The 15,204-nt window shown below is 39.1% G+C and overlaps 1 protein-coding gene across 5 annotated transcripts in view; it reads right to left on the bottom strand.

The window, feature by feature from the left end:
• Window positions 1–7,854: 7,854 nt before the first annotated feature.
• The window catches only part of agla (amylo-alpha-1, 6-glucosidase, 4-alpha-glucanotransferase a), a 104,304-nt gene continuing 96,954 nt past the window's right edge, over window positions 7,855–15,204 (bottom strand). For all 5 annotated transcript variants that reach the window (XM_028811136.2, XM_028811132.2, XM_028811134.2 and 2 more), the window contains exons 33-34: window positions 12,107–12,240; window positions 7,855–9,112 (exon numbers count right to left, since the gene is read on the bottom strand). In XM_028811136.2, the coding sequence (XP_028666969.1) occupies window positions 8,995–9,112; window positions 12,107–12,240 (252 nt within the window). In that variant the 3' untranslated portion in view covers window positions 7,855–8,994. The remainder of the gene's footprint in view (window positions 9,113–12,106; window positions 12,241–15,204) is intronic.

Genomic DNA, 15,204 nt, shown 5'->3' with positions numbered 1-15,204 from the left:
GCAGTGCTCACTCATTATTACACAAATGATCTGAATGACACTGAACACTACTCACAACATTTGAGTGAAAGGTATTATAAAAGCAGTCTATTACAATAAATTAATACATACTGTGGTAAGCAGCCCAGATACAGACAGGCAGACACCGATGGTTTACACCCAAACACACGTTTATTATACATAACTCCTATTTACAGGTGAACTGCACACAACCCAGTGCCCCTGCACCAATCACCCTTAAGTCCAGGCCTCTATCACAATGCCTTTCTCTCTTCCTGACCGCCTCCACTCCTCTCCTCTGAGCTACGTCCACTTCCAACCGACTCCAGCTATCGAATGGAGGGAGGCGGCCCCTTTTCTGCTCACCCGGACGTGCTCCAGGTGCCTCATGATGAACTTCCGTTGGCACTTCCTGGTGTGGCGGAAGTGCTGGCTGAGCACCCAGAAGCACTCCGGGTGTCCCTGGTAATCCTTCCGTCAGCACCTCTGGGTGTGGCGGAAGTGCTGACGGGCAGGGCTCTTCAGGCACCCCCTGGCGGTGACCACGGGCCTCTATAGTGTTGAGCTTCCATGCTCTGTTCCCGTGGTCCCCATACCAACCAGGTTGGCTGCCCTCTCATGGTCCGGATGAGGCGTAGTCCCTCTCCTGGTCCTTCCAGGCATCCCAGCTGGGTACCGCCCCCAGCCACTCGCCACAATACATACATACATACATACATACATAAAAAACACTGATTCCTGTTTAGTTAAAATGCTGAAATTTGGCAGGATGGTATATCTAGAGCAGGAGGTATTAGCTAAGAAAGAACATTTCAATATATCAATATTTTCAAGTAACCTCCACAACAATAAAAAAACTACATCCCCTAAAATCTCAAAAATGTTTGTCGGACTTGATTGAAATTTGGTAAGATTATAGAAAAAAGAAAATTAGTTGACACGTGTCTGTGTTTCTCAATAAATTTTTTATTTGCCAATATTTGATACCAGTAACGGTGCACTGCACGATAACATCCAGTGAATACACTTGACTTGAGCAGGCTAAAGAAAATGTGTTTAGAAAATGTGGCCACATTGAGTAACAATATGAATATATACAGTAAAACATCACAGAAAATGCAAAAATGTTGTTTTCACTCTCAGAGGACAACTGAATGTACCCCATCACCAAACCTGTAACGCTGTCCTGTAATGTCATCATTTTCAAGGCTGGTTCCTGCCTTGCTTATTATGTTTAGAAGATAACTTTCTATCTATATTTTCTTAAAAATAATGTCATCTTGTGTATCAATGAAAATCTAGACAATGAATGTATATAAAACATAAAATAATGCTTTAGGGATTTTTTTTTTCTTTTTAACTCATGAAAAATGTAAATTTGTCTGTCTTTCGAAAATAAATTTCTTTATATTATGCAATAACATTTTCACTGAAGTACAACCAAATCATCCATCCATTCATCCATTTTCCAACCCACTGAATCCGAACACAGGGTCACGGGGGTCTGCTGGAGCCAATCCCAGCCAACACAGGGCACAAGGCAGGGAACCAATCCCGGGCAGGGTGCCAACCCACCGCAGGACACACACAAACACACCCACACACCAGGGCCAATTTAGAATCACCAATCGACCTAACCTGCATGTCTTTGGACTGTGGGAGGAAACCGGAGCGCCCGGAGGAAACCCACGCAGACACGGGGAGAACACGCAAACTCCACGCAGGGTGGACCCGGGAAGCGAACCCGGGTCTCCTAACTGCGAGGCAGCAGCACTACCCACTGCGCCACCGTGCCGCCCACAACCAAATCAGTTTGTATTTATATAATGTATTTAGTATTTGAACTTTTGAAATAATGCTGGCATCCTTGTCATTGACAGATGTATTTTGCTGCTATGCTTAACTTGACCATACTACATTAAAAAGGCACCTTGGTGTAGCAATCTTAATATTTTCTATCATTTGTATTTAATTTGAATTATTTTGCTCATTCATTGTTGTTGCCTTTACTATGTACTTTACAATGATACAAATATCCCATTTATTGTATAATAAAGAAAAAAATGACTCGACAAATGGAAGTAAATGTTATACAGTGGAAAACAATTTTCATAAATAGAGGAAAGAATCTGTTGTGTGATAGAATAAAATTAGTGAAATTGCCTGAAGCATTTTTCACAGTATGCTGTGCTCACTGGTGACCTTGTTCACCAAATATTGCTCTGGGTTAGACTAACTTTTTTTTCCCAGTGCCACATGATGATTTGTGAGAAAGCTGAACCTGCCAATATTGTATGGTACAAACCTACAAGTATATAACGCTGATCCTATTAGTCAGCTAAAAATTAGTGGAAAAAGTTTAAAGGCAAAATGACCATGCAAAAGGAAACTGGAAATGTATTGTTATGTTCATGTCTTAAAAGTAATGTCTTTAATTTGACCTGTATGCAGTCTGCCCCTTTTACAGTATTACCCAGAGTGCTATGCAGTTAATGTGAACAGGAAAGTGTTGAAATTGTTGGGCTGAAGTGGCAGTGAACAAGCAAAGCATCAGTGAAAAAAAACACAAAGTACTTTTTAGTTCAAGAGTGGTGAGTACCTGCTATCAGATTGGGGAGAGGGGTAAGCATAATTTGCAGACATTTCCGTGGTTTTTAGGGACACTTAAAAGACTACTGCAATATTATAATCCACTCAAAACTAGTTCAATTTCTCCTTACCCATTGAATTCAATACATTTTGCTGAGTTCAGTGAAGTTTCAGAACATTTCTGTCATTTCACCAAGCAAAAAATGTATTACTAACTACTCACTAATGATGAGTTACAATCTGTGAACAACATGAACCATATATGCAGTACACACTAAGCAACTTTTGAATAATGTGTCATAGTTATTTGTTGAAAATTCATTTGGTTCAGTTGGCAGAACTTTTATCTAGTGACTGGTAGTAATAGTAATAATTAGATAATATTAAGCTTACTTAAAAAATCTGACTCTGACATATACAGTGAAGAAGGACACCACCAACTTGAAATTCACTTTATAATGATTAGTAAAAATTGTGACTGGGCACCCCTGTGTGCCACCCTCACCTGGAAAAAATGCCTCAAAACAAAGATCTTTATTAATGAAAAATATGTTATTTAATAAACATGAACTAATGTCAGAGTGGTGTATGTGGGAGAACAGAAAACTACAATAATAATTCAAGGAACCAGTGCACAGGAGGCAAATACACTCTCCTGTTCTCTTTTCTATTGTCACTAGTCACAATGAACCCCTCTGCCCAGTTGAGCCCCTGTCAATATCTCACCTCAACCCCTTTACTTTTGTAATTAGTATTATTAATTACTTTTCACTAGTATTTTTTACTGTTTTATGTTAGGTAAGTATCTCTTGTTTCTTGTTTAAAATTTAAATTAGTTTGATTAATTAGTCTGGGTGCTAGGCCTCTAATTAATTTTCTGCCCTCACGTGCTGTGGTCATTACAGCAGCAGTTACCCGAGGATAATTTAAGACATCTGCTGCCACAGCAAGGCCATTGCCACATTGGTTGCATTGTTTCACTGTTCTTTGACTTCTTTTTATGCTTTGCCCTTTGTGCCTCCTTTTTTGTAAGGTTTTTGGTATTTTGTTTAATAGGTCTTTTCTGGTTTTTGATATTTACTTTCAGTCTTTATGATTTGGAGTTTTGAATTGTAGACTTTATCTAGTAATTGTTTCCTACAGTTTTTGCTTATCAATTTCAGTACTTCTTTTGTTTTGGATTTTTAACTTTTGCATTTTAAATTTATATTCTACATTTTTCATTCTTCAGTTAATCAGATGTTAATTATTAAAGTGTTGTGTGTTTTAGTGTTTCAGAATGATCATAAGAGAAGCTAAAAGGCTATCTGGCCAGGGCTAACTTTACTCTTCCTCTAAGTGCAAGGAACCATTTCAGGGGTCTAGAATATGGCCCAGAAAAGTCCTGTTGCTTTCTCCATTGACCTCCCTCAGTAGAGGGTAGCACATGGTCCCAAACATAGTACAACTTTTCAAAGGTGAATCACCAGAGGACTGGTCAGAAGCCAGCTGTTTCCTTCAAGCCCACTGAGTGGCAGATCAGAGTCTCAAAGTGAAAGGAGTGGCAATGGCTGGCTCTTTTCAGTGACATATTAAGGACTATGACAGGCTCATGTGTGTAGTGGTCGTAGGAACTGTTATGCATTGGCCAACAAACTTTATAAGCCCCTCATTACTTTTGAATGAAAGGCGTAACTTATATGAACCTAGGAGGAGGTTTGAAACTGCTCTTTGTCAATGGAATGGTGAGTTTCAGTCAGAATCACTGGCAGGATCTGCATCTTTAAAATCCACTCTTGAGCTCCTCTGCTTCTTTCTCAACGTGAAACCTCCACAGCTCACCCTTTTACTGTCTCCTTTTGACTTATTCTCCCACCTCAAATAATTTTTGCTTTTCAAGAATCAAAAAGAAGAAGAATTTTATTTTAATTTTTTTTTACTTGTACAGTTGTATCTCCCTCCACCCTAGGGAATCTATTCCCGGATGGGTTTATCCATTCCTGGGAATTCAGGAATCCCGGGAATGACACAGTGCACGGGCATCTCAAATGTGAACGGTTTTAGAACGAGCGACACATTTTTAATAAAACTACTGCAATATGTTGACACCAATAAAAGACTAACATTAACTACAAGCAATTCATGCTGTCATATAAGTACATGTATCTTTAGTTGCGGTAATAAGAGCGTAGAAAGCACAACGTGTCCAGCGTTTGGTCGTCCAGGCGAGAGCGCACCTTTGTGCAAAGTACGCCAGCCGCTGAGAAAGCACACTCTGCCTCCACTGAAGTAGGCGGCACAGTCATCAGATACTGATACCCTTGTTCTAAACAATGCCCGTGCTAGCCGTTGCTCTGAAACACCGCCATTTCAGCTTTTACTAATGCATCCAGTTTCTTGTCATCATTCTGTGATGGCAAGTTTCTTCGCAGATAATGCGGATGCAACAGATTGACGCATTGCAATTTCAAGTTGCTGTTCAAAGTTGTCAACAGCACAGACGTCAATGAACTCTGCCCCGTCCCAGCATTCGTGCGCTGCACAGTGCAGTCACAGTCCCACTGTGCTCAGTCTTAGTGGGGGCCAGGAGACTGACTGCTGCTGGTCTGTTGTTGAATGAATTAATGAGCAACACACTACACCGTGGGCCAAAATACCGTGACACTTAATTATTTTCAACTATAACTGTTATTTTTTGATCGATTTTTACACGCTATATATGCGAGCTTGGCCGTTCCCGTTTTCCCGGGAATTACAGCAGTTTCATTCCCGGGAATGAAAAATGTCCGGGAATCCCGGGCTCCCGATTACCACCCTTATTGATTTTGTTATGAGGAGAAAGAAAGGTCTGTTTTGGTTTTGTTGTATATATTTATTGTTTGCCATTTCTGATATTCTTGGTTTCATTTGTGTGAGTGTCGTGGCTGAGTGAATTTGAATTAGTGACACTGTTGATTTGGATTTTGGAATTTCGTTTTTGCACATTTTTCTGTTTTTGTGGAAGCATCTGTAAATAAAGAACAAATTTTTTTTTTCACCATTTACTGTATCTTTTGACATCTGTGTCTTCCAACCCCCCTTTATCATCAATCTGATTGGCTCATGAACTACAAGGGACAAGAGTGTAGCATTGTGCCACCTTCCACTACACGGGGTACCACACCATTGCTGTTGCATGTGAATGCAGGCCCTGCCATTCCACCAATCAACATTCCCAGGCAGAGCCTTAGCACACTGCCACATAACCCAAATGGATTTTACCTCAAGGTGCCATTTTGTTTTAAATTTACAGGCATTTTAGGTATTATTTAGGGTATGGAGAGGTTCAACTGAAGATCCTCCTACTGGCATAGCAGTCAATACATGTGAAAAATGTGTTTTCTTGTAATGCAATACTGTACTCACCTAAACTCAGTATTAGATGGGTGGAATTCATTTTATCCTCATCCAAGACTTTTCGGTGTCAGAAGTGTGGCTGGCAGCATTCTTAAAACAAATGTCATTTACTTTTTTCACTAGAATGCTGATTCTTTTTCTTTTAAAACACAAAAAGTACAGTAACAAAAAAAGCTGCTGCATCCTGAACACTTCAATGAAATAAGTTCTGATATACAGCAGGGGCTAATGGAGAATAGGCTTCATCCAATATTTTTTTTGGATTTATGCTTTAATAACAGGCTTTACTTTGCTTTCTATTAACATCGCAATTGATATTCAATAGGCTACTTTATTCATTGGTTGTTTGTATTGTGTCTTATCTTTATAGGCAGTATATGAATTACAAGACTAAGTACCTGCTTGAGAATAGGAAAAAACTGTCTCCGTCTTCAAAGGCAGCTGTGGTACAAAGTAATCATCTCAGCTACTGAGCTCCACGTGACAAGGCCACTACTTTAAACATAGCTACAGATAAAATTAAATAACTTCACTACAATTACTTGTTCACACATTCTGATTATATTATCTTATTGTCTGTTAATTAGTAAATTTACATTATGTGTTATTAACATACTGCGGGGAGCTGGCGCCCTGCCTGGGGTTTGTTTCCTGCCTTGTGCCCTGTGTTGGCTGGGATTGGCTCCAGCAGACCCCTGTGACCCTGTAGTTAGGATATAGCGGGTTGAATAATGGATGGATGGATGTTATTAACATAAGTTTGCCAAAAGTATAATAGTTACATTATTGTTAATGGGCAAAATTTTTTCGCAGCGAAAATGCTGTTTCCCAATGACTTTGTCTGCTGAATATTTTTCTGGAGATTAATTTTGTGGCTGGCTTAGGTGAAATTTTTTTTCCAACCACCTCATGATGCTTTGTGAGGCCAGTGAACATCTCAGAGTTATAGCAGCCATATGTAGAACATTGCTGGGTTATAAGCACAGCAGGGAAAAAAGAAGAAGCTGTATCACACTTGATAGTGCTGTGCGATGTTTTCACTGCCTCTAACTGCACTCATTTCACCATTTGGAAACCCTGCTTTTTCCCACATGGTCATTTCAAGTGAACCCCAGAATCTTCATTTGCTGTATGTGGGTCATCAGTGAACTTAAAAAGGTAAAAATGGCCTCCAAAGCTACCAAGATTGAGAAACTCTGCTGATTTCCATCCTGGGTGTGTTTAGAAATAATAAACAAAAAACTTGCATTATTCATATTTGAGTGGTACTTTAACTGACCCCAAGGAGAATTTTATGAGTACTGCCACCTGATATATAAAACTGATTCTTGCAGCACTGCATGGCTAGCTATGAATGCAAATTAGCCATGTGCCCAGCTACAATCCCAAAACTAGCCTTAGAGAAGCCCTTCCCCACCCCCTTATCAGAAAAACAAGACAAACCGTGAAATAATACAAATAAAAGATATATTACTATTTACAAGGCATTTCTTTCTTCTTGATTAAAGTATCTGCACAGATGAATTGGAAACAAAACAGATGTTTCCGCTGCCCCTGGAGCCATGTCAAACAATGGAACAAACCAGTCCAAAACCACCACTTTGTGGAATGGCCAATGTCTGCCGCAAGAGTGGCACTCTGTGAGCGCAATGGTCAATATTTAATTTACTTATTGCAAGTTTGTGGCAGTTTGCTGTCTTTTGTTTGTGGAATTTCTTATTCAAACACCCATACATTATTTTGACAGTTAAATGTATATAATATAAAAATTAACTGATCATATCTAAATTAACTTCCAGATACAATCAGATCCTGGAAAAACATTTCAAGTAATGGCCAAATGCTTGATTTAGAGGGAAGGAAAAAAAAAACACACAAATGACGACAGAGTTCTGCTTGAAAAACTTTTTTTTTTGTTTGATATACATAAAATGAACACAGAATCTCAAGACAGACATTCTAGTGCCTGACATACTGTAAGCAACAGGACAGTGAATAATGAGGAAAAAAAATACTGAAATGCACACCACTACAGAAGTATGCCGTATGGCAATATGGGTGACCTCTAATTACATTTGAATCCTACTGTAAACATGATGTGAATGAAACAATCAATATTATTATTATTATTATTACACATATAAATTTGAAAAGTGATTAATATGGTGGAGAACCGCATGCCTTTCAAGTAGAATTATCTACACTACTGATATTTCTTCATACTGTAGTATTTCAATAAACACTAGATGTGAAACATTCATGCTTTATGCGATTAAATTACAAACACTCACATACTATACAGACAAATGCAAAAATGCTGAGAGTAATTGTATATTTACTCAGATTCAGTAAATGTTACATTGACAATCAGAAAGGCTGAGTGATAACCAAGTTGTATCTAGAGCCGTATCATCATCTTTGGCATGAATACTATAACTAGATTTTTTCAGTCTTGTTCTGTTATCCAAATAAATAATTACAGTGTTAAGGTGAAGATGACTTTTGGCATTGTTGTAGGCCAAATTACATTACAAATGAACAGTGAATGATTATTCAACTAGTATATGCAGTATGTTATAAAGATTTTCACTGATACAAGGCAAAATATTAAAAGAGAGACACAAGATCTCTTCGTTGCAGGCTTGCACAAATAGCACCAGAACGAAAAATAAGAAATAAAAATTTTCTATTTTTTAAAATGTACAATAAAATATTCAATGAATTATAATCCTAATCCATTTATAATTTACAAAGTGCAGTAATACAGCATTCAGACTTGAATAACATACCATCAAAAAGCAGACTTTACACTTTTTTCATTACAACCCACATTTCTCAAACTGTTAACTTTAATATGTCCAAGCGGCATACTATTTTATTACTAATATCCTTAATTCTACTCAATAATAGTGACTGAACATTCTTATGTCTGTGCAAAGGGTAAATAGCATATTATTAGAACAGCAACCCAGTTAATGATAATCTTACGTAATGAATCATCAAAGAAGCCTGAAGCATTTACTACTTTTATCAGAAATCATGGAGGACTTCCAACACGGTGGCAATGGACCACGCCTGTGTTTCACAGCTAAATGAACAATATTGGCCATTCTCATTAGTGAGCTCTGGAAGACCTTTCCAGGAAGATCTGCAAAAAACAAATTAAGCAGATTTATTTTTAACTCCAAAGTACATCAGGAAAATTGCTAAGTTTTTCATGGTAATCACATACAGTGCCTTGAAAAAGGAAATTTCATTTCAATTACTTGTCTACTTCACAAGGCTTATACTCTTTTGGGCAAAGTTGATAGCACTGTGAGGATTATGTTTTTCATTTGTCCAGTGCCTTCAGTACTATCCAGTCATCCCTGTTCAGAGGTAAACTTACCAGAATGAACTGTCCTGTCACCTCTTCTGTACACTTCGGATTACGAATATAACACTAGGTTATGCCACTTGCAGAAACTCTCTGATAACTCTATGCTAAAGGGGCATATTGACAAGGGGCATGAGACAGAGCATAAGAGTCAGGCGGATAACCGTTTCTTGGTGCAAAGAGGATTGTCTGCAATTTAACATCAGCGAAAACAAGGAACTGGTTATTGACTTTTCCTACACTAAAATGCCTCTATACCCGATCAGGGTGGTTACGTGGAGGTAGTACAAATACTTGGGGGAGTTCATATCAATGACAGGCTAGACTGTTCTAGTAACAAAGTGGTTCTGTATAAAAAAAGAAAAGCAGACTCTTTCGTAGAAGACTGCATTCCTTTACAGTGGGCAGTGACATCCTTTACATGTGTGACAGTCTGGATTGTCTCTATGCTCCCTGGTGCTTCCAGAAGCCTCTTGAACCCTTAACCATAAATAGTCATGTACCGAGATGAGCTGGGCAAATGAGGACACACACACATTCAGCAAGAGGTTGGCACAAAATTGGTAGGTGATTTTATTAAAACAAGAAAAAAAATGTTCAAAAAGTGCAGTACTCCATCCATTAAATAAATAAATAATCCAATGGAGGTTAAAATATTCAATAGATACCATATATATTCACGTATAAGTCATGTCTAGAAACCTGGAAAATTGATCATAAAATCAGACCCCAACTTATATGCCCGTTTAAATTTTCCCTCCTTCAATCTCACATCAGTTTCTCAGATGCATCGAATTTTCTTGTAGCAGCGCAGTTACCAATTTCTTTTGCTACTTCAATGACGTTTAATTTAAAACCAGCTTCATATTTTCTTCTCATCGAACGCTCCATCGTAGAGAAGGGATGCTCTTATGATAAAGGTGTATGTGGGTGTGAGATACAAAAAACACAAATCAGTGCAAACGCTGCTTCAGAATAGTGGTCATGTAGGCACAATACATAGAAAAAAGAGGCAATGTGTTCCGTGGTTACTCTCTCAGGTGGGCGTTAGCATATCATAATCTCTTGGACCAATAGCTTGAGTTTTCCACATTTGACTTATACGACCGACATTATATAATACCAGGAATTATACAGTAAAATTAAGTCCCGACTTATCTGCAAGTACATACGGTAATCTCAATAAAATGAAGGTTAAAAGCACACAGCAGTAAGCAATTCTACAAAAACTCAAAATCCCAGGTGCATTTTTCTTCAGTCTCAATGTCTCCTCTGTCTACCGCAAATGAGATCCGGTAGCCAGAGGAGACATCCTTCTGAAAGGCACAGCCAACCTTTAATCTAGCTGGGCACCTGCTTACGTCACGGGCTCCGAGCAGGGTGCTGTGCTGAGCCTCACTTCTCTGACTCCTGCTGCCATTCCCCAGCCTTATACAAGAGCCCTCCTGAGCAACAGATCCCTCCAGGTCCCACGCACTGCTCAGCCGAAGTGTCCCTCTTCAGCCCCCTTCAGTGTCAGCCACACTCTCCTTCTCAGGGTTCTCTATCTGGCTGCCTGCCTCCTCCCGAGCACATGCTGGCATCTCCAAATTCTGCCATCACTGTCCTTCTTTCCTTTAAAATCCATCTCTCTTTTCTCTGTTTTGTTAGTCTCCTCTGTGTCTGCCATGCTGACTCCCTTTTATCCAGTCTGACTGGGCACAGGTGTGTTATTCTGCCTACACTGAGGTGTGAATGAGGCACCTGACTGACACACTCATATTTGTACGTAATGCGTGAACAGCCAATGAAGCAAAAGAACTAATCACTGTGCTCCTGGGTAATTCCTTGTCAAATCATCACACTTTTGGACTTCATCGTCACACATATTAATAAAACTTTGCATGCTGATTTGGTCATATGAGTAACCCATGGAACTGAAATTGCATGTGTCTTGGATCAGTATTAAGGGAGATTTAAACTAACAAAGTTTGAAATTGTTGAGGTGGGGGGGATTATGCCTTTGACTGGCTATATCTCCCTAAATACAAGTTGCACAGAAATGATTCCCATATTGTTTTAAAGCTGTTTTCCAACTCCATATTTTGTGTAAATACTATGCTATCCCCAAAAAGAAAAATTACCATGTTATGAGTGATTATAATATTAAAAATTGAATAGCGAAAAAACCTATATTTCAAAATCGGCCAATTCTATACTAAAGCAAAATTCAAAGTTTATTAGCTTAAATCTCCATTAATACTGATCCAAGACACATGCAATTTTCAGTTCCGTGGGTTACTCATATGACCAAATCAGCATGCCAAGATTTGATAAAATCTGTGACGATCAGTTCCAAAACTGTGATGATTTGATAATGGATTTACCCTCCTGTACCACCCCTGCAAAATATACTTCACTGAATCCATCCAAAAAGTTCAAAGACAGACTTATTAAATCTATTCAGAGCCCTTATGGGTACATTTGTGAAAGAAGCTTTCACTGCTGTAACTGCTTTAAGACTTTCATTTGTCTGCCAGGTATCCACACTGGTTTGGAGGCTATTTTTATCTGTTATATTTAGCAGATTTGCTGCAGCTCTTTCAGTTTGGTTTGATATAGTTTAGGGACCAGCAATTTCAAGAAGAAGGGCTACATATTCAAGCCTTAACAGAACAAACACATCAATCACGTAAACACTTAAAGTCCACTGATATAATAACAGATTTTTTAATTCTAGAATTTATCTTAATTTAAGAAAATGTTCAACCACAATTTGCTACATACCTCTCAAGATGCACATAATGTTGTGACAAGACATTCTTCACTAAGTAAACTGTTTGATCATAAATTTCTTTCTCAAGTTTCTTCGAAAAATACAATTTTGCTCGTAGAAAATATCCAACTGGCCAAAGCCACTCCTAAATAAACACAAAAGAAAAATTATAACATGTAAATCTTATCAACTACACACACTGTCAATGATAAAATAAATAATAAAAAAAATGTAAAAAAAAAATGAAATCAAGAAATACTCTTTAAGCAAAGAAGCTCTTGTTACTAGAGTTTGATATGAGTTTGTCTCAGCAAATGGCATTATTATTAAAGACCTTGACCATCCTACACAGTCACTTGCTCCTCAGTTCTGGCAAGCAGTTTAAGACCAATTGCAGTCACACTGGTAATATTCAGGACCATTTTGTATCAGCAGGTGAAAAGGTTATTTAACAGCCACTCATTCTGTCAAAGACATTTTATTTGCTGTTGATACTGCCCTATATCACTAATCGAAGGGAGACATCCATTTAAGTATTTCACTGAACTATAAACACATGACAAATGAAACTGAAATCAAGGTGAAAAGTTGAGCTTAAATTATTTTTAGGTTAAACATAACAGACTTACCTGGAAACAGGAAGAGAATGAAATTTATTGATTTCAGAATAGACATAGTGCAAGGAGCAAAACTAAGTATGTTAAATATATGTACAGTGGGTATAGAAAAAAATCCCCCCATTCAAAATATTCACATTTTGTTTGCTTTACAGCCTTAAATGAAAACACACACACACACAAAATATTTCTTCCCAGCTTTACTTACTCAATGCAACCTATAACATCCAAGTGAAAGATATCACAGCTACAGTTCAGAAAAAAAAAAAAAAAAATCAAAAACAAGAGATAATGAGATTAATAAAGAATCACCCCCCAATGTCAATATTTTGTTGAACCAGCTTTTGCTTTAATGACAGCCTTGAGTCTGTTGGGTGTAACAAAGGCGCTATATAGGCGCCCGACCCAACACAGATGGACGCAGAGGTATGTATAAACAAACAAGACTTTTTATTTTTCTTCACCCGTGGGCGCACATCTTCCCCGTGACCCACAGGCAGTACACAGTCCCAAAGCACTTCTACAACACAACACCAACATTTTTTCCCTTTTACCACCGCTCCTCCTCAAGCTTTGTCTCCTTCCTCCCAACTCTCGCTCCTCGAGTGGTGGTGGCTGGCCCTTTTTATATCCCACATGGAAGGGTTCCAGGTGCTTGACCACCTGGTCCTAATTGCCCTTCCGGGTGGGGCTGAAAATACGTCCAGCTTTGCTGCTGACTCCCTGCAGCTCCCCCTAGTGGCCATCCGAGCCCCCAACCAGGCTGTGGAGGACTCCATCTCCCATGGAGCCATGCGCTAGGTTGGGGAATCATTGTCCGCCAGGGAGGCTGCCACCAAGCGTCCCGGGGGAGGTATTGAACTGTCCATAGCTACTCCCCCGGAACAGATGTAGCAGAGGCGTCCCTGCCGGGCATGGGACCCGGCTGTCCATTACATGGGATACTTCTCTATCAGCTTTACACATCTAGATTGAGCAATATTTGCCCAATCTTCTTTACAGAACTGTTCAAGTTTGGTTAAATTGGATGGTGAGCGTTGGTGGACTGCTATCTTCAAATCTTTCTACAGATTTTCAATGGGATTTAGGTCTGGGCTCTGACTGGGCCACACGAAGACATTCACTTTTTTTCTCCTTCAGCCACTGTGTGGTCAATTTTGCTGTGTGCTTCGGATTGTTGTCGTGTTGAAAGGTGAACATTCTGCCCATCTTCAACTTCCAAGCAGAGGGTGGCAGGTTTTCCTCAAGAATTTGATGGTATTTTGCCCCTTCCATTTTTCCTTCTACCTTAACGACAGCTCCAGGCCCTGCGGCAGAGAAACAGCCCCACAAAAGGATGCTGCCACCTCCATGCTCTACTGTAGGTATGGTGTGTTGTGGATGGTGAGCTGCATTGGATTTCTGCCAGGTGTACCGTTTTGGTATTGAGGCCAAATAGTTCAATTTTGGTCTCATCTGGCCATAAGACCTTTTTTCACTTGGCATCAGAATCTTCAAGGTGCATTCTGGCAAAACTCAAACGAGCCTTAATGTGGCCTTTCTTAAGAAGTGGCTTTTTCCTTGCGACTGTCCCGAACAAGCCACAATAGTGGAGTGCTTATAAAATTGTTGGCACATGCACACAATGACCACTCTTTGCCATAAAATCCTGTAACTTCTTCAAAGTGGCCGTTGGCCTCTTGGTAGCCTCTCTTACCAGTTTCCTCCTTGCTCTTCCATCCAGTTTGGAGGAACGGCTGGATCCAGGGAGGGTCTTAGTAGTATCAAACACTCTCCACTTCTTTATTATTGACTTTACTGTGCTCCTTAGGATTGATAAAGCCTTTGAGATTTTTTTTTGTATCCATCTTCTGCCTTATGTCTGTCCACAACTCTATCCCTGAGATCTTTTCAAAGTGGCTTGCCACCCATAGTCAGTTGTTTGCTGTCAGTTGCACTACCAAGCAAGGGAATGCTCCAGGAACAGCTGTTTTTATGCTTCACTAATCACACTGATTACAATTGATCTCAGGTGTAAGGAAGCCAGTAACCCCATGGTCTGCAATGGGAATAGTGGTAACTTACACCTGATTGAGTTTACAAATATTGTTTAGGAGGGGGGTGATCCTTTATTAATCTCAGTATTTCTTGTTTTTTATTTTTTAAAATTCTTCTGAACTGTAGCTGTGATATCTTTCACTTGGATCTTATAGATTGCATTGAGTAAGTAAAGCTGGAAAAAATATTGGTTTGTGTGTTTTCATTTAAGGCTGTAACGCAAAAAAATGGGAATATTTTGAAGGGGTGATTCTTTTCTATACCCACTGTATTTTCTAATAGTTGAGTTCTTATTCATATGACTATCAAATGACATAAAAAGAAAAAAAATTGGCATGTAAAAATATCACAATGGCCAGAAAGTCTACAGCAATTCAGAGAGGTCAATGATTACTTTAAAGAATGGAACTTCAGGGCAGTATTGACAGAGGTCAACCATATAAGTTTATTGTGCT

Source organism: Erpetoichthys calabaricus, chromosome 10 (genome assembly GCF_900747795.2).
Source record: "Erpetoichthys calabaricus chromosome 10, fErpCal1.3, whole genome shotgun sequence".
NCBI classification, from domain to species: Eukaryota; Metazoa; Chordata; class Cladistia; order Polypteriformes; family Polypteridae; genus Erpetoichthys; species Erpetoichthys calabaricus.
The sequence above is the reverse complement of the archived record's forward strand: the minus strand, read 5'-3'. Positions and strand labels throughout refer to the sequence as shown.